Genomic DNA, 23972 nt, shown 5'->3' on the forward strand with positions numbered 1-23972 from the left:
ATCAGAATAAAACATACTTAGATAAGGAGAGGACTGAAAGATGGACTATTAGCATAGAGGCCATAGAACAGAGAGTAGAAGATTCATATATATATATATATATATATATATATATATATATATATATACACATATATATATATAATCATTACTGAACATATATTTAGTTTTATGCTCACAATCAAAAAATATTTTTTAATCTCTCTAACTCTCTGCACAAAGATTTTATTTTATTTTTCTTTTTCTCTTTGGAGATTTTATTTCTTTTTCTCTCTCCTTTCTTCAGAAACTTTATTTTTTATATATAAACTCCGTAGATCGTATGTTATATATAAACTCCGTAGTTCCGTATGACTGTGTTCTGCTTTTTTTATGATTTTATTTAGCATCTACACATCTTTTAAAACATTTCTATTTTTCTTTCTCTTCTTCAGAGACTTTATCTTTTACATGTATTTATTTCTCTTAACACTTTCTAAACTTAATGTCTTTTTCTCGATTTCCTCTAAACTCTTTCCTCTGGAGAATTCTTTCTAATATTATTAAATTCTCTCTTTGCAGCCTTCATTTTATTATTTTCAGACTAAATATTTGTTTCTCTTTTACTGTTTTTAAATGTATACATTATGAGTTCAGAACTTTGGGGCTTTCAGTCCTACTACAGCTCGAGGAAAATGTTTCTTCTGCTCTTCTGTGCATCTGCAAGCCCCCCAGACCAGAATGTGTCTCTGGCAGTTGGCTCTGCCCCTTCAGCTAGGTCTAGCAGCCTCCACTCCCTCCCACCCCCACCCCTTCCTGCTCCCCCACTCCATCCTCACCCGGTACCTCTCCTAACTTTCATACCTCCGAGTCCCTCCAAGCCTGGATGGCAAATTATCCCTCTTTGACAAAATCCCAGAGTTCCTCTCTCTCTCTACAAGAACTTTCACCTCTTACTCCCTGCCTTTTGCTAATAGGCCATCTGCTTTTTATTGATGACACCACACAGTGCACAAGAGATTTTCTCTTCAGCCTACTGTATTTTGTTTGGTCTGTATAAGCAGAAAAGTTCTCAAATAATGGAAGAAAGGCTACAATGGATTGTGACAAAAAGAGGCCCGTGACTCAATTTCCAGACTTGAACCAATTAGAAGACCCAGAACCCTTTAAATACAACAGGGAAGGCCAGGTCCCCTTGAGGGCGAACCTTGACAAAATTGCTGAGTGTTTTACTGTTAGCCTTTTTCTAGTGCTTCCCAGAGGGACCTACAGCCTCTTACAAAGGTAAATATGTGCACAGAGAGAAAGGAAACAATAAGATTTTTCAGGATCTATTGGATACAGGTTCTGAATTGAAGTTGATTCTGTGAGACTCCAAGAAATATTGTAGCCCTTGCAGCCTCATAGGAGGAACAACAACGTGAAGCAACCAGTACCCCCCAGAGCTCCCGGGACTAAACTACCAACCAAAGAGTACACATGGAGGGACCCATGGCTCCAGCTGCATATGTAGCAGAGGATGGCCTTGTTGGACATCAATGAAAGGAGAGGCCCTTGGTCCTGAGAAGGCCCAATGCCCCAGTATAGGGGAATGCCAGGACAGGAAAACAGGGGTGGGTGAGTTGGTGAGCAGGGGGGAGGAGGGATGATGGGATAGGGTGTTTTAGAAGGGGAAACCAGGAAAGGGAATAACATTTGAAGTGTAAATAAAGAAAATATCTAATAATAATAAAAAATAATGGAGGTCAGGGAATTAATGGACTTTTTAACTGAAGTCCAACTAACAGTAGGTCCAGTGGGTCTCCAAACTTTTACTACAGTTATTTCCCCAGTTCCAGAATCTATAATTGGGATAGATATACTTAGAAGTTGGTAGAACTCTTACATTGGTTCCTTGACCTTTGGAATGAGGGCTATTAAGGTTGGAAAGGCTAAATAGAAGCCTTTGGAGTTGCCTCTGCCAAAGAAAATAGTGAATGAAAACCAGTGTCACAACCCTGGCAGAAGTGCAAAAAAATAGTGCCACTATCAAGGACTTGAAAGAGGCAGGAGTGGTGGTTCCCACCACATCTCACTTTAATTCTCTGGTCCAGCCAGAGCAGAAAACAGATGGATCATGGAGTATGCCAGACAGCTATTGAAAACTCAGTTAGTGGCTCCAATTGCAGCTGCTGTGTCAGATGTGGTATCCTTACTTACATGAGCAGATTAACACATCTCCTGGTACGTGGCATGCAGCTATTTATCTAGAAAATAACCTTTCTTGGAACCTGTCCATATGGACTACTTGAAGCAATTTACTTTCAGTTGGCAGGGCCAGCAGTATACCTTTACCATTTTACCTCAAGGATATATTAACTCCCCTGCCCCATGTCATACTTAGTTCAAAGGGAACTTGACCATCTGTTCTTCCAGAAAACATCACCTGTGTGCACTACCTTGACGATCTTGTGCTGACTGGGCCAAGTGAGCCATAGCTAACACTTTGGTGGCTTGTTGGTAACACATGTGTATCAGAGAATAGAAAATAAATCCAAAATTCAAGAATCCTCTTACCTCAGTGAATTTTTAGAAAGTCAGTGGTGTGGACATGCAGAGATATTCCTTCTAAGGTGAAGGATGCATTTATTGCACATGACCCCTCCCACCACCAAGAAACACAACACTTTGTGGGCATATTTAGATTCTCGAGACAGCCTATTTTTCTTCACTTGAGTGTGTGACTCTGGTCCAGATGCCAAGTTACTTGGAAAGCTGCTAGCTTTGAGTGGGGCCGGAAACAACAGAAGGCTGTTGCCAGGCAATCCAGCAAACTCAGTGGTACTTGAAGTGGAAGTGGCAGATAGGGATGCTGTTTGGAACCTTTGGCAAGCCCTATAGATGAATCATAGAACAGATTTTTGGGATTTTGGAGAATGGTTCCACCATCATCTTCAAACAACTATTTTCCCTTTGAGAGACAGCTCTTGGGCCTTAATGGAAAATGATCATTTGATAATGAGACACCAAGTTAACAAGCAACCTGAGCTGCTCATCATGAGCTGAGAGTTATCTGACCCACCAAGTCACAAGGGCACAGAATCTATCCATCACCAAACAGAGTTGTGATCTGTCCCAGGCATGTCCTGAAGGAATAAGCATGTTACATGACAAGTTGCCCAAATGCCTATGGTTCCTACCCTTGTTACAATGCCATCTGCTGCTAAGCATGCACATATAACTTCATTGGGTGTGCCCTATGATCAATTGACTGAGCAGACAAAGGGGAGAGCTAGGTTCTGCACATAAAGCAGGCTCTACCCAGAAATGGACAGCTGCAAAATTCAACCATTTCTGGAAAAACCCTGAAAGACACCAGAAATGGAAATCTTCACAGTACTCAGCTCACATGATCATATATTTTGTTTGGAAGGAAAGGCAGCCTGCTGTTCATTGATTCATGATCTATAGCCAATGGATTGACTAAATAGTCAAGGGCATGGAAAGAGTGTGATTGGGAAACTGGTGAGAAAAACTTTTGGAGAAGAAGTAAGTGAAGAGATACAGTCTCTCCAAATGAGCAAAGGATGTAAAGATATCTTGTGTCCCATGTAATTTCTCATTCAAAGAACTTCAGCAGATGAAGTGTTCAGTAATCAGGTAGATGGGATGATCTGTTCTGAGGACTCTTTCCCAAACTACCCCTGTCATTGCCCAGCCCAACAGCCCCATAAAAAATGTGGCATGGTAGCAACGATTGAAGTTATACATGAGCTCTACAAAAAGTACTGCCACCACCAAGGTTGACATGGTTAGAGTTCCTGCTGAGTGACAGATACGGCACCAATTCTCCAGGTAACCAACCAGTCAGTGGTCTGCTGGTAGGTTGACTACATTGGACCACTTCCTCAATGGAAATGACACTTTGTCCTTATTGGAGTAGTTGCTTATTCTGGTTATGAGATTGTCTCTCCTGCATGTAATTCTTCTGCCAAAACCATCATATATGGACTTAAAGAAGATCTTATGCACTATTCTAGTATTGCACACAGCACAGCTTCTGACCAAGGAACCCACTTCAGAGCCAGAGAAATGCGACAGTGAGTCCATGACTCTCCTTGGCCACTTTGGGCTACTGATAACCATAAGCCAACAAGCTAGGATAGGAATAACAGATCTCTGAAGATCTTCAAGAGAGAGGGTAGTTTAAAATACCAGTAGCAGAGGATGTAGCAGAGGATGGTCTTGCCAGGACTCAATGGGCAGAAAAGTCCTTGTTCCAGTGAAGGCTCAATAGATGCTCCAGTATACAGGAATCAAGGGCGGGGAGAAGGGAGTGGTGGGTGGAAGAACACCCTCATAGAAGCAGGGGGATGGGGGATGGGATAGACTGTTTCCAGGAGTTTGGAGGAAACTGGGAAAGGGGACAACATTTGAAATGTAAATAAAGAAAATATCCAATAAAAAAATTAAATTAAAAAAAATAGCAGCTGGGCATTTGACCTGTTGCAATGAAGATTATAATTGACATGGATGTTTTCTGTCATATTTTGTTGAGTGGGTGTTTGTATAGATATTTCTATTTTCTATTATTGAATATCATGTAAAATAACATCAATTAAGAGAGTACCAGTGGTTATCATATTTTAGTTTACAATACATAAAAGAGCATTGCCACCTATTCTAAAGTTAATAGTGTGTTTATGTTTTATACAAAGGGTAGCATGTGAGGCATAATTATGACATCTGTAATTGTGCATGATATAATTACATCATGATGGGCATAATGTTGACCTTTTTCTTGTTTTCATTTAGAAATTAAGCAGGATATAAGGAGATATGATTATGTGTAAAGTTGACAAGGGGTGGAACAGAGGTACCTAGTCTTGGTTGTCAACTTTACTACATCTGGAATTAGTTAAAACCCAAACATCTGGATACACCTGTGAGGGATTATATTCTGAATTTATTCATCTGAGGCAAGAAGACCCACTTTTAATATGCATCTTTGGAAGTGGGAAGATCCACCAGTGATCTGGGTCACACCTTCCATTTGCAGCCTATGTAAAGAAAAGGTCCCAAGACCAAACTAAGTTCAAGGAAGACCAAAGTATGGATACTTTGGTCCTTCTTAGAAAGGGGAACAAAATACCCATGGGAGGATATACAGAGACAAAGTGTGGAGCAGAGACTGAAGGAAAGACCATCCATAGACTGCCCCACCTGGGGATCCATCCCATATACAGTCACCAAACCCAGACTCTATTGTGGATGCCAACAAGTCCTTGCTGACAGGAGCCGGATATAGCTGTCTCCTGAGAGGCTCTGCCAGTACCTGACAAATACAGAGGTGGATTCTCTCAGCCAACCATTGGACTGAGCACTTGGACTGAGGGTCCCCCATAGAGGAGCTAGAGAAAGGACCCAAGGAGCTGAAGGAGCTTGCAGCCCTATAGGAGAAACATTATGAACTAACCAGTATCCCCAGAGCTCCCAGGGACTAAACCACCAACCAAAGAGTACACATGGAGGAACCCATGGCTCCAGCTGTATATGGAGCAGAGGATGACCTTGTTGGACATCAAAGGGAGGAAAGGCCCTTGGTCCTGAGAAGACTCAATGCCCCCAGTATAGGGGAATGCCAGGACAGGGAAGAGGGAATAGGTGGATTGGTGAGCAAGGGGAGGAGGAAAGGATAGGGTGTTTTTGGAGGGGGAACCAGGAAAGGGGATAACATTTGAAATGTAAATAAAGAAAATAGCTAATCTAAGAAAAAAAAGAACAGGCAAGAAGGAAGGTTGCTCTTTTTGCTTGCTTGCTCTCTCTAGCATATATAAATAAATCAATATATAGTAAAGCAACATATATATTCATTATTATGTATATATATATATGTGTGTGTGTGTATGAGTAGGATTAGTATTCTTCTTATCTGAACAGACCAAGAAGCCATGAGAGATGAGAGCTGATGCTTAGCTACTTGATATCTCTCCTCCTCCTCCTCCTCTTCCTCCTCCTCCTCCTCTTCCTCCTCCTCCTCTTCCTCCTCCTCCTCCTCTTCCCCCTCCCCTCCTCCTTTTTCTTTTCCCTTCCTCCTTCTCTCCTTCCTACTCTCACTCCTTGCCCTGTTCTCCTTTTTCTTCAATTTGAGACCCAAACCATGAGTGGAATAGTACTACACACATTGATTTAAATCCAATATTCATTCTATTCCTTCTGTTCCTATAAAGAATGTCAGCTGATACAAAAGCTATGGTAGCAAGGAAGACATGCCATGTACGATGGCAGGGAAGGCAGGATACAGCCCATGGTGGCAAAAGTATGGGTCTAGGGATCCTCATATCTGGGCAGACCAGGAAGCAAAAAGAGGTGAGAGTTAGCTGCTTGATCTCTCTCTCTCTCTCTCTCTCTCTCTCTCTCTCTCTCTCTCTCTCTCTCTCTCTCTCCTTCCCTCCTTCCCTCCTTTCATCCTTCCTTCATTTCCTCTCTATCTCCTCTCCCCCTTTTCATTTTTGTTCAATATGAGACCCAAGCCAGTGGACAGAATAGTACTGCACACTGTCACCTACATCCTAAAAGTATGTCTCCTTGGTGATTCAAGTCAATTTAATCATGAAAATCCACCATTACAGAGTTAATTTATGATATCTTTGTAACTAGTCAGGTGTGATGGTTAACTCTATTTTTGTCATTCTAATACAAAACAAATAATACTGTGTACTCTGCAGGGAACTTTCAATTTACTGGGCCCAGAGGTATTCTGCAATAAGAAAGCTGAAGCGTCTTTTCTGTCGCAGAAATGCTACAATACATAGTTAACCCAGGATTTTATTCAACATAAGAAAGTGCTGCCCTGGCAGGGATCTGCATAGCTGCTGAGTGTAGTTCTCTCATCTTTTTTCTTAAATGTACTTCTCAGTGCTGAGAATCCCTCTGAAATCCATTGTCTACTCAAATCTACTAAATGAGGGGTTGAGGGACTTTCAAATTACACAGATTTTCAGCCCTTCTGAGAATCTTATTCATACTATAAAACATTGTTCTGGATGCAGTACAGAGGCTTAATTACACACTAAAGATGAAAAAGATAAAGAGAAGAGACCTGTAGGTGGGGTGGAAATGATTATCCATAAGTATACAGAGTGTGAGCTTGCTTGGCACTTACACAACTAATTGCCCACACCCGGCTGGCATCTGCATGAACAGTTTCTGTGAAAGCCGGAGTGCCTGTGAGATCTGTTGGCATAAACAAAAGAAACAGATGTTTCAACTTTGATAGCAAGCAAATGCGGAAAGAAAACTATACATTTAAGGCGGGATGAGCAAGGGAGGAATTGATGAAGAAAGCCTGACTTTCTGGAGTGCCAGAATGGAAAATGCCACTGTTCCACTGCACATTTCAAAGGGAAAAGTGCATCCTTTTTTTTTTTTAAGTAGAAGGTTTTCAGAATCCGCATTATATGTAAATATGCATGAAAACATGAAGTAACTTCATGTTTGAAGCAAATTTTACTTGGGAAACTTACTGTTACGGTGTCCTTGGCTTTAGTTTTTCTAGTCTTTATTGACTTATCTAGTGAATTCTTTAACATTGATTAGTACAAATGCTCACATTTCTACTATTGTTCTTCTTCTCTTGAAAGGAGTCCTCATTTTTCTTAATGTCTTGAACAGATTAAGATTAATAATGAAATTATTATAGATGCTTGTATGACCTTGATATGGAGATATTAATATTCTCTTCATTTTGAATTTTTTTCTTCTATGTCTCTGTGCTATGTTTCTCTGTCTCTGTGTCTCTCTGTATGTGTCTCTTTGCCTCTGTCTCTCTGTCTCCCTCTCTCCCCTCTCTGTATCCATAGGTGTCCATGTGCAAGCATGTTTATGTGTGTGTGTGTGTGTGTGTGTGTGTGAGAGAGAGAGAGAGAGAGAGAGAGAGAGAGAGAGAGAGAGAGAGATGAATGTTGGTCAACAACACACGCCTCCCTTACAAGCTCTCCACCTTACTTTTTGAGACAAGTCTCTCACCAAACCTTGAGTTCACCATTTTGGATGGATTGACCTGGGATCCTTCTTGTGTCTCTGTTCCCAACTCTGCGATTACAGCTGTCTACTGCCACGCCTAGCTCTTTACACAGATGGTGGGCGGGCATCCAAGCTCAGGTCTGCACACTGTACTATGCCAGCTAAGCCCTGTCTGTCTTCATTGTAGTCTCTACTGACTCTCATTTTCTAGTGTCTGTCTGCTCTGACTTAAGTACTTTTTTGCCCAGTCCTCTTTCTCTCCTTTCTCTTCTTTACTAATAGTAATCTTTTTTAAAAAAAAAAAAAATTTTAATCTTCTTATAGTGCTCTATATTTCTTTCCTTGCATCTTCTGAGTTATGAATGTATTCGTTGGTTCTATCTTAATACCCATGCTTCAAATCCTCTCTTCCTTTTTCTGGACTGAACCCTAGGCATCACTCATGCTGAGCCAGCAGGCGAACATTGAGTTTCCCCTCCTTCCCAAACACATTTTTCATTCATCCCAATGAACATTTTAAATTATATACTCCATGGTTATTTCAATGTACCTAAAAGCAAACACATGTTCAACCAACGTTTTCAATGTTCCTTCCATATGTCAGAGCTTATCTGACTATAGAGAATATCATGATAAACAAATGAGATTTTTTTTCTTGGTGGTGGGATGTTTGTGGTTCCTTAAAGATAGATAGGTGGGTGTCCAAATGAGTGCAGCAAAGCATCTTAAATTATGTTACAGGGTTGTATAAATTCTAGTAATAATATCTGGTAATAAACTGGGCTGTTTAACTTAATCTATCTCTACTCTAAATTTATCTTCCTAAAGCCTGAAGTATAAAACACGCACCATGTTTGCAATGCTTAATATTTCTCCAATGTCAAAGGATATGGTAAAAATTGAGTGTCTTCACCTTTGACCCCTTTCTCCTTTGCCTGACTCCTTTCTGTTTGCACCAAGGCCAACGCCTCTTAACCCACAGGTCAGCTCACCTGAGTCACTTTGTCTGTAGGCCTTTGTTTAGAATGCTAACCAGTTTGGTATGCTGGTGTTTTGAAATTATGCTAACTTGGCAACAAAAAGATCAACATGACTCAAGACAAACAGAACAAAAGGTTATTAGATATGGTAGTAGTCTAATGTGGGTGTTTTTTAAAGAGAGTTTTACCCCACATAAACATTTCATGATCTGGGCTCCATTCTTCCTTATGAATCTATCATCTTCTAGGATTCTGAAGTCACCATACTTTCCAGACAGAGGGAACAAGGAGAGGGAAAGGATGACCTTCCTGTGTGCCTTATAAATGGAGCCCAATTCTGTTCACATTCCAGTGGCTAGGCCTTTTTCAAATTGCATGCCCAACTGCAAAGAAATCTGAGAAAGAGTGACCCACTGTGATCCAGACAGCAGAGAAATTAGGTTTATATAACACTAGCCCAACTGTTAGCCCAGACATCAGAAGTGTTAGGTTTATATAAAACTAGTAATCTCCACCACTCTCTCCTTGCTAACACTCATCACGAAACAGAATTAACTGAGTCATTAATATCACAGTCATTAGTATCAATTAATATCGCCCTCTTTCTGAGTCATTTTATAATCACCACAAAGTAGAGTGAGAATTCCTTTCTCCACAATCACAATATGTATCTTCGTTTGGTAATTCATTTTATCCATCACCTGCTATACTGCAAATGAAACTGCCTCTTCTGTTCTGCTCCTCCTTTTTTTATCAGCAGAACTGAAATCCTTTGACAACAAAAACTATAGCATATAATTTGGAGTGGTTCGTTTATCCATTCAATATCTATTTGTTGAATGACCATTAACCTTTAAGACAATAGCTGTCATTATAGGGAATATAGAAAATAATAAGAATTTTCACTGGATCTATGTTGATATTTTGCAATGCCATAAACAAATTTTCTGAGCCCTTTAAGACAATGGAGCCATGTATTCATTGTGATTAATTCAAATAAATCAACTATGTACCATGAGATGTAATAAACTACAAGCAGAATAGTATATAAATGAGTAGGACTATCAAAGATTACTTCAATTTCTGAATTGAATGAACCATAGCTTATTAATTATGCTGCCCTCAGCAACTGAGTCTCATTTTAAAACTTTCTTGGTCAGGCATTGTGATTCATGCCTCAATCCCAGCATCCCAGCATGCCAGAGGCAGAACTCTGTGAGTTTGAGACCAGTTTGGTCTACAAAGGAGTTTCCACGTCAGCCAGGGCTACACAGAGAAATCCTATCTCAAAGAACCAAACGAAAAAATGCAACATAAATTAATATTCTTTGGTTCTAGAGATATGGCTCAGTGTTTAAGAGCACTGACTGTTCTTCCAGACAATATTGCTTTGATTCCCAGCACTCCATGGTGGTCACAACCATCTGTATCTCCAGTTCCAGGGGTTGTAGTTCCCTCTTCTGGTCTCTGCAGACACCAAACATCCACTTAGTGTACAGACATACATGCAGGCAAAACACTTGCATGTATAAAAAAATAATAACAAAATTAAAATGGAAAGGTAATATTTAAAATGACTAGTCTTTGAGGGTTTTGGTGACATTCTCCATATTGAAAACTTTCTATAGCTCTTGCTTCTCTGGGAGCCCCTGAACAACACTGATACACTCCACATGCCAGTCAAAGAGAGGGGAAGTGAGTTTTGAATGAAGTCGTGAGTGGGAGAACCCTCACAGAAGCAGGGGGAGGGGGAGAGGGTGGGGAAACCTGGAAAGGGTCTAACATTTGAAATGTAAATAAAGAAAATATCCAATTAAAAAAAGAAAAAAAGAAAAAGCAGAATGAAACTACTTGCTGTAAGAATTTTGGTCAAATCTATAGGAGACCATATTTTTAAAAAACGAATTAACCTTAAAATAGTATATTAACTTTTAACCGGTAGAATTAGGGAAGTCTGCTGCAGAAGTGAAGGTGAGAGAAATCCAAAGAACCAAGTACCCCCTGGAAACAGCCTCCAGCCTTCTTGCTCAGTCCCCTAAACCTGAGGCTATTTTCAATTTCCTATCTGAAAAGACTCAGAGAGGAGCCTAAACAATTCAAGTGAAAGCAACTCTGTTTCTTTTCTCAGCCCCGCCCCCAACTACCCCAAGATCTGCTTTTTGCCACAACTTCATAAGTATTTCAATTATTTGTTCCCAGAACCATCCTGCAGAGAGGCTCTGCCCCCAGCCCCCTTCTTAGAGATGAAGATATTGAGGTTAAGTGATTTTTCTCAGGGTTACAAAGAGACCTCCCAGCAATGGGGAATGAGAAGCCGTAGCTCCTTGCAGATGAATAGATTGAGTTTCAGAGCGACATTGCTATTGTATTGCAAAGGAGCCTCTCAAATGCCCCACTGAATGTTTAAGCCCTAGAAATGAACAGGAGGCCACAGTGAAGAGAAAGAACACTTTCTTTCCTATTAATGACATAAGCAGTTGTCTAACATCAGAAGGGTTGGAAGGAAAGGCCCTATAGAAAAAGTCTTTTTTTTTTTTAAGTACAAACATCGGGACACTCAATGTGGGACCCTCTGTTAAGGACACTGTTGTCACCTGTCTACTTGCAGACAGCGCTGCTGAGGAAGCTGGACTCCAGATTGGAGACGTGGTGCTGTCTGTCAACGGCACTGAGGTCACCAGTGTTGAGCATGCGGAAGCCGTGCACCTTGCAAAGAAAGGTAGGTGGGCCAGTTGCTGCCCGCAGAGCTCACTGGAAATGCTGAGAGCAGAATACACAGGCAGTTCAGAGGCAGGAAGGTGGTGGCTAGAAAGGAGTCATTATCAGCATGACGTTGTCACCTAGCAATTAAATCTCACGTCTACACCAGGCATCACCGCCCACAAGGTGAAACGGCAAAATATCACTAAGCAAAATACACTGCTTCCTAAACTGTATCACCATGATGAGAGTTCATTTACAGTTTCATTTCATTTCCTTCTATGTGTGCTCTTTCCCTCATCTTTCCCTTTGTTTGCGAAATGGAAAGTTTGTGGAGGTAAACGAAATCTTAGGATTTTAGTATGGCATGTGTGTTTGTGTGTGTGTGTGTCTCTGTTTGGGATGGGGGAAGACAGACAGACAGACAGACAGGCAGGCAGGCATACTTATCCCAGTTCTGAAGCTTTTAGATATTCTCTTAGGACCACCTGAGGCCTGTGTGTCAAGCTGTTCTAACACAGTTGGTATTGTGATGTCTCACAGTTCCAGAAAGACCACACCAAGAAAAACAGTTCCACATGAGGTTTATTGACAGAGGAAAGTGCAAGGTAGATGTGGAAAGAGAGGGGGGAAGAGAGAGATCAGAGGGGCCTTCCTTTTATATATAGATGGTGACATAGCCACAGGTAAAGGTGGGAGGTGAGCCAAGTAGATTCTGGGAACATGGCGGCTGTCACCTATATGATGTCACAGGTTCGGAGGTCCTGATACCGACATACCTCTCTTATTATTATAAAGAGAAGGGAGGAAGGGAGGAAGAAGTCAATGGTGAAAGGAGAATGAGGGATTGGCAGGGCTCCTGTCCCTGGATTATTCCCAGTTCAGGGAAAAGGAGCGCCAACGTGCAAACTCCTGACCAGCTGGCGGGTAGGCGATGATATACCTGAGCGCCAAAAAGAATTGCCGTGTTCTGGACTGCAGGTCATTGTGGCAGAGATGATATATCAAGGGTTATGATTCTATTGCAGTCTAGGAGACTTAGCATTCCTACAGAACGTGTCCCAGAGGTCTTAAAACAGTTCGCTATGTCAAAGAGAGGGATAGAGGTAAGGTATGGAGTCATGGCAACATCAGAGTCAGGGCATCTGACAAAAGGTAAGGTTACTTGGAAGTGTCCACAGAGAGGCTGTGACAATTGTGAGTCAATTCCAGGGGGTACTCATAACCATCAATTTTTAAAGTAGCCAGGCCTGGTGACATTAAGGAGTTGGTACCCCGAGGTCAAGGTCTGAAGGAAGAGGGGACATGACAAGTTAGTGCCATTTATGAAGGGTCAAAAGAGATAAGGACCTCGGAGGAGTGTTTGATTACTTCTACTTTTCTAATATCTAGAGGTTGAGCAATTGAGATGTATTTTCTCTGACTATGAATAGTACTTACTGGGGACCTGGGCTGATTTTTTTACAGTAGCGTTTACCAACAACTCCTGTCTCCCACCATACAATCCCATGGGCCTTGTATGTAGAAGAGTGTCTTGCAATGTTGATAAAAGAAATGATTGGTCTGTGATCCTAGCATATGTATCTGACAAGACCAATATGGGCAGCCCCCATATCAGTCTGGCCATTTTCTACAATAATCTTTTGTCTGGTCAAAGAGAAAGCAAGTATAGAGATCATAATATTTAGATGGGAGAACAGATACAGGGATGATTTGGATAGGTTCCTGGCATCTGGCTATGGAGCAGTTTCCTGAACCTATTTGGAAAGACTGTTTGCTATCTGTGGGGGTTTCTTGAACCTCAAATTTCCAGATGTAAAAGTACCCTGGATGGAAATGAGCAGCAGGGAGAAGAGGAGAAACCCATGTCTAATCCAGTGAGGTTGAGCTCAGCTGCCAGAGTGGAGTCTCATTTTCTGGGATTGGGGACAGGTTGGTGGTCTCGATGTCCTCTGGAGCTTAACAGAGCACGGTCCTGTTAGGGCTGACATGTATGGAGAAGAGTCATTTTTAGGTGAAGGGATGAAAGGTTTGAGGTGAGACAGGTGGACCCAATGATAGAGTCCCTTAAGTTTAGCAGCTGTAGGGGTCACGAGAATCACCTTAAAAGGGCCCTGCCATTTGGGAGACAGGGGTAAGGGCTGATGATCTGGAGGGGATAGAAGGACTTGGTCTCCAATGTTGACAGGCAGTGGACAGGGGACAATGTGTGGCGGTGGTAGATGGTGGTCAGCATAGTTCCATAGGAGAGAACAGAGGTGGCAAAGCAATGGGGTGAGTAGATGGTCTGGGAGGGGAGAGCATTTAGGTGAAAGACTGGGAGTTAGGACCAGACTCCATACATGAGTTCAAAGGATGAGATGAGGAGAGGTCTCTTGGGGAGAGCCATAGCCTGAAAAGAACCAGACTTAAGAGTTTTACCCAGTCAAGGTTGAAGTTCCTGTGACAGTTAAGCAAGAATGGTTTTTTTAAGAGTGCTTAGTTCTTTCTGCCTTACCTGAAGATTGAGAGTGGTAGAAAATGTGAAAATGCCAGGGGATGTCTAGGGCTGTAAATAGAATTTGAGAAATCTGGAAAGTAAATTCAGGACCATTGTCTGACCGGAGGGAGCCTGGGACACCAAACCGAGGCATGATCTTTCGGAGGAGGAGATCAGAGACTCCCTGAGCCCTTTTGTTAGTTGTGGGAAATGCCTCCACCCACCCTGAGAAGGTATCTACCAAGACCAGGAGGTACTTGGCATGCCTGACAGTAGGCATGTGGATAAAGTCAAGTTGCCAGTCAGTTCCAGGAAGTTCCTCTAGCCTGATGGGTAGGAAAATGGGTGCTATGATACCTCCAGTTAAAGTCTGACATCTGACAGATTTTGCAAGAAGCAGTGATAGATTTTAAGAAACTGAAGTCCTCAGGAGTAGGCTATAGGTAGGTTTTGACAAAAGAAGACAACACTTGGCTGTTAGAATGAAAGAGTTGGTAAAGATAGGACAGAGTTTGGCGAGTGTCAGGGGGAGAAGGTGGGGCTGTGGGTTGCAGTGTAAGGATGTCCTGGGGAGGGTGAGATGAGTCCAGGCCCCTAAGGGCCACAGCTCTAGCTGCCTCATCAACTTGGTTGTTTCCCTTGGAGACAAGAAAGTCATCCATCTGGTGAGATCTGCAGTGGACAACCCCAATGGCTGTGGGGAGATGGGGGGCTGTTAGCATGATCAGAATGTGGTTTGCATTAGTTACTGATCCTCCTTTTGTGGTAAGTAACCTGTGATCCTTCCAGATAGCAGCGTGGGACAGGAAGATATGGAAAGCATATTTGGAATCTGTGTAGATGTTAAGGGATTTTCCTGGGCCAGTTGAAAGGCATGGGTAAGGGCTATTAGTTCAGCCTGTTGATTGGTGGTATAAGTAGAAATGAACTGTGCCTCTACCACCTCTGAGTCTGACACTATAGCATAGCCAGCTCTTCTGACCCCTTCATGGGAAAAGGAGCTGCCATCCGTATGCCAGGTATAGATGGCCTGAGGCAATGACCCTCCTGTGTGTGTGTGTGAGGGATGAGGTAATAGTTCCTCTAAAGTTTCAGTACAGGAGTGAGACAGGGAGTGGTTAGTATTAGGTAGAAGAAGAAGATTGGAAATATTAAAAGGCAGGCATTGTTGGAAGGTGAGTGTGGCGTCTTCTATTAGAGCTACCTGAAGAGGAAAAGCCTGGAGGGAGGTAGAGTCTGCAAGCCTTTGTAAGTCAGGAGCTATGACAGGTTATGAGAAGCGAGCACAGTTATATAAGCTTAGTATTTTTGACTCATAAGGAGTTCAGTGGCTGCTAAGGTACAAACACAAGGTGCCCATCTCTGGATTGTTAAATCTAGGTTTTTTTGACAAGTATGATATAAGTGCAAAAGAAGGTCCCAGTTGGTGACCTAAGACTCCAAGGGCAAATCCATCCTTTTCAGTTACATAGAGGGAAAAGGATGAGTCAGGCCAGGGAGATGTAAGTATGAGGAACAACAGGATTCTGAGGCACCACTGCAGAATTAATGCATCTGAAGTCTTGAACCAGTCGATAGGTTGCATTAGGTTTCTTAACTGTTAGTTTAAGAGTGTTAAAGGGGGAAGGGGGGGGTGAAGGAGTTTTTTTTTTTCCTTAAAAGGTCAGAAATGATAGGCTTAAGTCCCCTGAGGCTCTGGAGAGACAGAGGGTATTGAGCTTGGATTATGTACCTAGTAGAGTCCAGTAACTAGATAACAACAGGAGAACAAAGTTTAGCAACAGAGGGGTTTTGGACTTCCCAAACTCGGGGGTCCACCTGAGAATCTGGTAAAGGAAGCAACATGTTAGTGTTGATAGGTTGACTGACTAGAAGAAGGAGCAAAGGAACTGCTAGAGCTTAGGTTTAGGCAAATGGAGGAAACAAAGGAAATAGAGGCTGCCAATCTAGCTAAAAGATCCCTTCCCAAGAGAGGACAGGACATGGAGGCACCCAAAAAGGAAGGAGTGAGATGTACACCCCTAAAAATGCAACTAAGTGGTGGATCTGAGGAAGATAAGGCTGTCCTCCAACCCCAATGATACAACTCGAAGGTGAAGTGGGTCCCCAAAACCATATCAGGACTGAGTAAGTGGCCCCAGTGTCCAAGAGGAAGGAGATGGCCCACCCACATACCATGATAGCTACCCAAGGCTCCTTGCTAGTGATCGGATTGATTGGGTCAAGGGAGCTCTGGCCCCTTCAGTCATCTATAGCCAAGCCTAGGAGGTCAGCTGGAGGGTTACCTGGGGGTGATGTCCCTCTGTTCTGTGTGACTCAAAGGCAATTGACAGCCCAATGTCCCTCCTGATGGTACCTAGGGCACAGTCCTCTTGGCTTGCCTGAGGTAGGGCAAGCCCTCTCCCAGTGGCCTTGTTGAACACATCTATAGCAGGAAGCTGGTGGTTCCTGAGCCTTAGAAGACCAGGGGCCCGGGTAGGAGCTGGAGCTGGACAAACAGCCTTTGCCAGCATGTGGTATTTTGTTTGGGGGCTTTCTCATCTCTCTCATGGTACACCTTGAAGGCCAGCACCAAGACTTCTGCCTGTGGAGTTAGGGGTCCTCTCTCCAAACGCCTAAGTTTAGCTTTTATGTCTGGGAAGCTCTGGGGAAAAATAAAGTAGGTCACAGAAGTTGCTTCCCTTCTGGGTTTTCAGGCTCCAGATTAGTGTATTGCCATAAAGCCTTTGTGAGGCTTTCTAAAAATTGAGATGAGTTCTGCTGTTTGTCCTGGACAACCTCTTGGAGTTTTTCAAACTTTACTGGATTTAAGGGTACATTTCTTAGGCCAGCCAGAAGGCATGTAATAAACCTGTCTCTGGCTAAGATACCACCTGTGGAATTGTAATTTCATCAGGGATCCTGGTCAGGTAGTACCTCAGATCCGAATGGATATGTTCCATCTGTTTGGTGAATTTTGTCTGTGTGTGTTTTTGCCTCTTCCCAAACTCTCCTGTGTTCATCAGGAAGTAAATTATTAGTAAGAATCATATGAACATCATGGGAAGTCAAGCTGTAAGATTAAGTGATGTACTGGAACTCCATAATAAAGTTGGAAGAGTTAGAAGTATAGAGACCCAGTCTGCTTTCTATTTGAGAAAGTTCACTCAGAGAAAAAGGAACATGTACCCTGACTAGACCATCAACACCAGCCACTTCCCTAAGAGGAAGGACTGATGGCTGGTCAGGTGTTCCTGGAGGAGAAGAAGGATTTGGGTGTCTGGTTGTGGCCCTAGAATTTGTGATAGGAGGGGTGAAGGTTAGCGCCAACGCAGGGTGATTGGAGCGACCTGCAGCTGGCACAGAAGGAGGGGAGGGGTCTGAAGAGGTGGAGCTAGTAGGCCCTAGGCTAGCCTGACAGGAGAAACTGAGGTGGCAGTTTGGGTTTTCGGTGGCTGGAGGGAGCATTTATTATTTATTTTGGTATTCCTGCATTCCTGGCAAGCCTTATTCTTCTCAGGACCATTGGATACTACAAAACTGGCAGCACTATTATGAACCCCCAACGAGATGCAGCAACCTGGATGCAGGCAGAGATCAGCCCTTAATCACGGACAACCTCCAGTTAACTGACTATGGCGAGGCTTTTAATTCAGAAACAGTGAAATCTCTGGTACAATAATCAAGAGACTTCCTGAGATTCTTGGTCACCTGCCCTGAAGGCCAACAAGACAAATAGAGCAGCTGGACCAGGATAGCAGTCCAAGAGGTCCAATGCCCTGAAAATGCCCTCCCACTCACCTGGGCTGGAGCAAGGGCACCAGAGAGGGCTGACTGTAGGTTTAAACTTGCTCTGGTGCATATTTTCCAAAATATTGTTAATAATCCCAAAACAATAGGTGTTATCTGGTAATAATAATAATAATAATAATAATAATTAATAATAAAGAATCTGAGAAACGGTGCAGGGAAAGGGTGTCAACATATGGACAATCTGCCATAAGCAAGGTGGAACAACTACGTCTAAGAGAACAGGCATGGAAAATGTAAAATAAAATCAATAAACATCATTGAATTGGTCAAGGAGGACATTTATAGGATATGAAACAGAAAAGCGGTTATAAAGAAGAGCCTGTTGTCAGTGCTAAGTATAAAGAAGACAAATGCTGAAAAAAAGCAGTATGTGATGTGAGCAGAATAAATACATACATAAAATAAATACAATGAAAATATATCAGGTAGTTCAAACTAGTGTGTAAATGCTCAGAGAAAGCGTCAAGGAGAAAGTGAGGAGGGAGGGGAGGGAAGGAGGGAGGGAGGAAGAGAGGGATGGAGGGAGAGAGGGATGGAGGGAGGGAGGGAAGGAGGGAGGGAGGGAAAGAAGAAAAACAGTCAGACAGATATAAAAACAGTTAAATAAATACAAAGGACAAAACCAGAAGAATAACAAAACCTATCTTAATCAAGAATGTCTGAGAGAGGAAAATTAAATATATGGAAAGGAAAATTTGGTGTGTGTGTGTGTGTGTATGTGTCTGTGTGTGTGTGTGCATGTGCACACATACATATACATACATGTATTTTCTGGTGGGATGCACATCTATGTGGATACATGCTTATGCATGTGGCAGCCAGAGATCAACTTTAGGTGTCATTCCGAGGGTGCTTTTGCCTTTTTTTTATGAGGCAGGCTCTCTTAGTGGCATGAAAATCACTGACCCACAAGGTTGACTGCCCAGTGAGCCCGAAATGTTTGCTGGTCCTTCTTTCTCCAGTGCTGGATCTTAAGCCCAAGACCCGGTGAACGACTTTTAAATCCAAGTTTCTGATTGCCCTGCTAGCTCAGTCTGTAGAACGTGAGAATCTTAATGTGCAGCTTCTAAAGATGAACTTGGGTCCTTATGCTTCAGAAAACATGTTACCAACCAAGCTATCTCCCTAGCCCATGAAAAAAAATTAATAACAAACAAAGCAAAATCTTTTCATGATTAATGAAATAAAGAGAATTCATAAAATGCTGACATATTATCAAATATATGGGTATAAAAATACTTAGGCAGGCATTAAGAACATTAAAGAGAAAGAGAAAGTGATGTAACTATCCAGGAGGAAACAGTGCATCACCTCTAAAGGACCAAAAATGCAATCAGAGTTTTTAACAACAGCATAGTCCAGAGTACTACAGAGTAATATTCTCAAAATATTAAAGAAACTTAAAAGCAATATTCAGGTAAAAGGGTATTCAGTTTAAGTGCGTGTCAAAGAGTTGTTGGCATTCATGACTTTGGAGAGACTATCTAAAGTAATCTCAGATAAAACACATTGCCAGGAAGAAATATAAAGCAGAATAGCTTCATCTTAAGTATAGAAAATAGGTGTAAAGAAATTGTTTTAAAGACCCTATTAATTCCATCAGTCGCATATTGAGCCAAAGAATTCCTTAAAAAGATCAATGCAATTGTATAATTTTGATATTCCAGTTGTAGAAAAACAGCAATTTTCTTTCACATCTAATAAAAGCTACCTAACTATGTATCTTTTGATTGCTATGAGAAAATATTTTAGATAGCAAGCCTACAAGAAGGAGACGTTATTGCAACACATGGTTTCAGTCCATGGTTATTGGATCTTGATGCTTTGAATTGTGGAGGTATCTGTTGTGTCAGTAACATGGACTAAAAGATGTTGCTCACCTTCTCAGAGCCTCTAGGCAACACAAAAGGTGGGGGAGGGGGGAAGGCCTGCAGTACCCAGTAAGAGCCACCATCAGTGAACTAACTTCCTTGCATTGAGACCTACAGGTGTCCACCTCCCAACAGTGCCAGAGGGTGACAACCAATCTTTGAATATATAAGATTTCAAAACATTTAGAACATTTAAGTTCTAAACCATAATATAACCAGAATCCAAGACAATTAAAACAGAAAGGCACATGTATATGAACAAAAACAGTTAACAGAGAAACCTTGGAATTATTTCTTTTGCAATCAACAAGAGCAGTACTACTTGTAACAGACCTGCCTATCATAATGGCAAAAGTCCTGGCCAAGTCACTATAATACAAGAAAGAGAAACAGTGGTATACATTCTGAGAAGAAACAGAATCATTCTTACTGAAGAGTTTGTGACTACAGCTGACTAAAACTTACAACCAAAAGAGAAGGACTCATCAAACTAAGATCTCCTATACAAGTTGGTAATCTATAGACACCCTAAAAACATACACACGGAGACTGGGAAAGTTCTGTGAATATTCATGCAGCAATAATTAATGAAAAATGAAGCCATGACCTTAAAAAAAGCATAAAGAGGGGTATTTGGGAGAGGTTGGAGAGATGAAAGGGAAGGGGGGAACAATGTATTTATAATCTCAAAAATAACATAACTTTTAAAAAAGTATTAGTATATACCTATATTAACAACAGGAAAAAAAAGAAAGGGTAAATTTCACATGTCTAGCAATAGCAACAAAAATTTGAAGTGTTTAGAATTAATCTATCAAAGAATGAAGAACTTTATGGAAAAATAGGATTCAAGGTCCATACAGGTTCTAGGATAGATATATAGCTCAGTGTAGAATACTGTGTTCAGGCTTTATGTTCAAACCTGTATGACAGGTGAGACTAAATGCCTGGAAAGAAACATGATTTTTATGCATTTATAAGTTAAAAAAATGGAAAAATCTTAATTCTCCCCCCAAAAAATCACTCTAAAATTTCTAATATCACAAAAATTTAATTAAAATGGATGGGTGGTCTAGAAAACTTCCCTAAAAACACACAGAAAAGCAAATGTCTTTAAAGGCTACATTATTTTTAAATACAAGATGGCAAAAGAAGCTTTTGTAGCATATATGAAGTATAGAATATATGAAGGTATATTCTAAACCCATAGTAACGTATAAGAATGTGGTTGTTTTGTAAGAACATAGAATAGATTAGTGATTGGCAAAGGACTAGAAATCTCAAAAGATAATCAACTATTCATGAAAAATTTTACAAAGATATATGTTATTCTACATACAGAGGTGAGACTTCAGTTGTATCAGATCTCAATTTCGAAGTTAAAATCGGTGTCAGTAAAAGAAACTATGGACCAGCTCTGCCAATAATCAAACAGTGTAAATTGTCAACAGGATGATGTTTTAGTTTCCATATTATTTTAAAGTGTCACATAATAGCCAGCTTTGACAGGGGCATAATGGTAAGAAAATGAGAATCTTTGTGCACTTACTGGGATATGGAAGTTTAGAGAACAATCTGTGCTTCCTAGTGAAGTGCCTAATAAATCTTAGGTTCTAGCAGTTGTATTTCAGGACAGATAAACCCCAAAACTACCTACGGGACAAATCCAAGGGCATTTGTATTTTATGTGGTGGAAAGGAATTAGAGTCAGCCTGGGTGACCACCACCAGGGGAATGTGTAAACCTACGTTGGAACGCACGCAGGCTCTGCATTTCTATTCACTTTGAAGCATCAAGGGTAGAATTGTTTTTAAAGATGGTTTCAAGTTGGAAAATAAAGAAAGGACAAGAATAAACAAAATGGGGGGGGGGGGGTAGAAAGAGAGAGGCAGGCAGGCATACAGAAAAACGACATGACATATGCAAAATAAGAAAACAGACACACAGGATAGTTCGGTGACATTCCTGCCTATATCAAGCCCATTTTGTGAAACCTAGCATGAAAGACAAAAAATAAATTGCTACACTTGAAGAAAGAATAAAAGCAAAACAAGGAAGTCAGAACTCCAAAGACAATCCTCGGGCATGACCGAAGCATTCCGACGGGCGCACTCGAGGCGTTACGACCGGCGCGGTGCCCTTGATCTAACAGCAACAAGCGATGCCCCGTGGATGGAACCTACGGCGCATGACTGTGGCTAGAACCTTGTTCTGCAATACAAGGCAGACAGGCAATGATTGAACGGGAGTTCTATAGGACAGTCCTAATCAACCGGAATGACAGGGACTCGAGTGTGCACATCTGTGCAAGCTACTTTTATTCTGATGATAAGGAAGCCAAAACTGAGTTTTGAAAGGCACTCAACATCACAAGGAAAATGGCAACACGTTATGTCACTCTTTGGGGCTGTGTATGCTTGCCTGCTTTTAGAGACAATTTCTCGTTTTAACAGGCCAGGGCAGCCTTCAGTTTGGCATCCTCTTGACCCTCAGCCATAGGTGCTAGGATTAAGTCCCACACTCCACTGAGTCTTTATTGAACTAGGTTGCCCTCACACAATGGTTTTGGCTCTGTACTGGGCTGATAGCTGGAAAACTCAGAGATTTAATCACCAACATACACACAGAATAGTATTTAATCATCAATATAGATAGTAAAGTGACCCACTGAAACTCAACAAACAAGCACATGTTTGCTCTCTGGGGACTTTTCTTCACTAAGTGCCGGCTTTAGGAAAATCAAACACACAAGTTCCCCTGGAGGCCAGGTTCTCAGCTGCAGCCCCTGACGCACGCCCTCAGGGACAGAACATGTCTTGCACATTTCTCCTTGTCGCTTGCAAGGGTGGTAGAGTTTGTCTGACAGCGGAGGTGCGACTCTGACACAGTTTAAGATTGGTGGCATAATAAGACAGTGAGCCAAGGAGAGAGTGTGAATTAGAAAAGGAAATTATTTTTCTGTTCCCCGTAGCTGTCAATAACCTCACCGAATACTATCCTTCCAAACATGGGCCAACATGTGAAGAAAGAAGAGATTTCTGGGGAGCTTTTGTTTTGAATGATTCTGTCACTAAAGAGCTGGGGTGGGTAAAGAGGGGGGTTTTAAAACTCCTTCATCTTATGAAACTGACGATTTTCCTGACTCTTTCAGGGAAGGCTGTAGACAATCATCTATCTGTTTTCTTCACCCCATGTACTACTCAAAGCCAGCATGGTGGCCGATAAATAAAGGCAATGGCGACATACTTCCATGCCCAGGGTCAGGAGACTGATGAGCAAATGTAATGTGGAGGGAAGGAACTAATTGTTTTGTTTTCTTTATTCTATTTTTTAAGGAGATATGTTAGGGTTAAAAATAAATTTGGTCAAAGGAAACTAAACAAAGGAAACTAAACTATAGTCAAAGAAAGGAAGAAATACTGTAGTCCGTGGCAAAGGCCAAGAAGCAGGGCCTCCTGGGAGCAGGGCTATCTGGAGACTTGCAGCTGAAATAGTATCGGAACATCATCTGAGAACTTACAGCAAACACAGAATGCCAAGGCTCGTGCTGAATGAAGGCACAGAATTTAACAAACCACTGCCTGGTGTTTGTTAGTTGGTTAAGTATCAAATCAAGACATTTCCTAATTTTAGGCTAAGTAAGTGAATAACCACGGGAGGTTCTAAAGGTTGGCCCTTGAATTTTTTAGTTCCCTTAATGCATAAAGTGGAATGGCTACAGATATTATGTAAAACGCGTTATCAAAAGCCTAAAGTTCCCATTCAAGGTCTTCTGTGAATGTCAAGGCTGAGTCCTCTGGGCCCAGAGTAGCATGTGGTGAAGAGTATAAAACCACCGTCTCCCGACAGCTGTTTGGAGCCCAGCAACTCCCGGTGCAGCAGGCGCTGTCCTCACTCTGGGTATGAGCCACGTTCCTCTAACATGATGAAACCATGCGGCAGCAGAGACTGCTGCATGCTCGCCCCAGAGAGAATTTTTCATGGTGCACCAAGTTATGTTTATGACCAGGCTGGAGCCCAAGCTTACTCTGATCAGTATCAGAGAAACTAGCATGCAGTCTGTGTAAGCAAGAGGAAAATGACCTGAGGGGCAGCCCACTGCTGCAGTCCATAAATAAATTGGCAGATGTGTCAACTGCGCACATTAGTCCAGGAGTGCAGTTCTTT

General features: G+C 41.8%; 1 protein-coding gene across 1 annotated transcript in view; it reads left to right on the forward strand.

Moving 5' to 3' along the window:
• Positions 1–23972, forward strand: part of LOC127692773 (uncharacterized) — a 124492-nt gene that overhangs the window by 43747 nt on the left and 56773 nt on the right. Inside the window, exon 6 of the mRNA XM_052193370.1 lies at positions 11572–11682. Within this exon, the coding sequence (XP_052049330.1) occupies positions 11572–11682 (111 nt within the window). The remainder of the gene's footprint in view (positions 1–11571; positions 11683–23972) is intronic.

This window comes from Apodemus sylvaticus, chromosome 9 (genome assembly GCF_947179515.1).
Source record: "Apodemus sylvaticus chromosome 9, mApoSyl1.1, whole genome shotgun sequence".
NCBI classification, from domain to species: Eukaryota; Metazoa; Chordata; class Mammalia; order Rodentia; family Muridae; genus Apodemus; species Apodemus sylvaticus.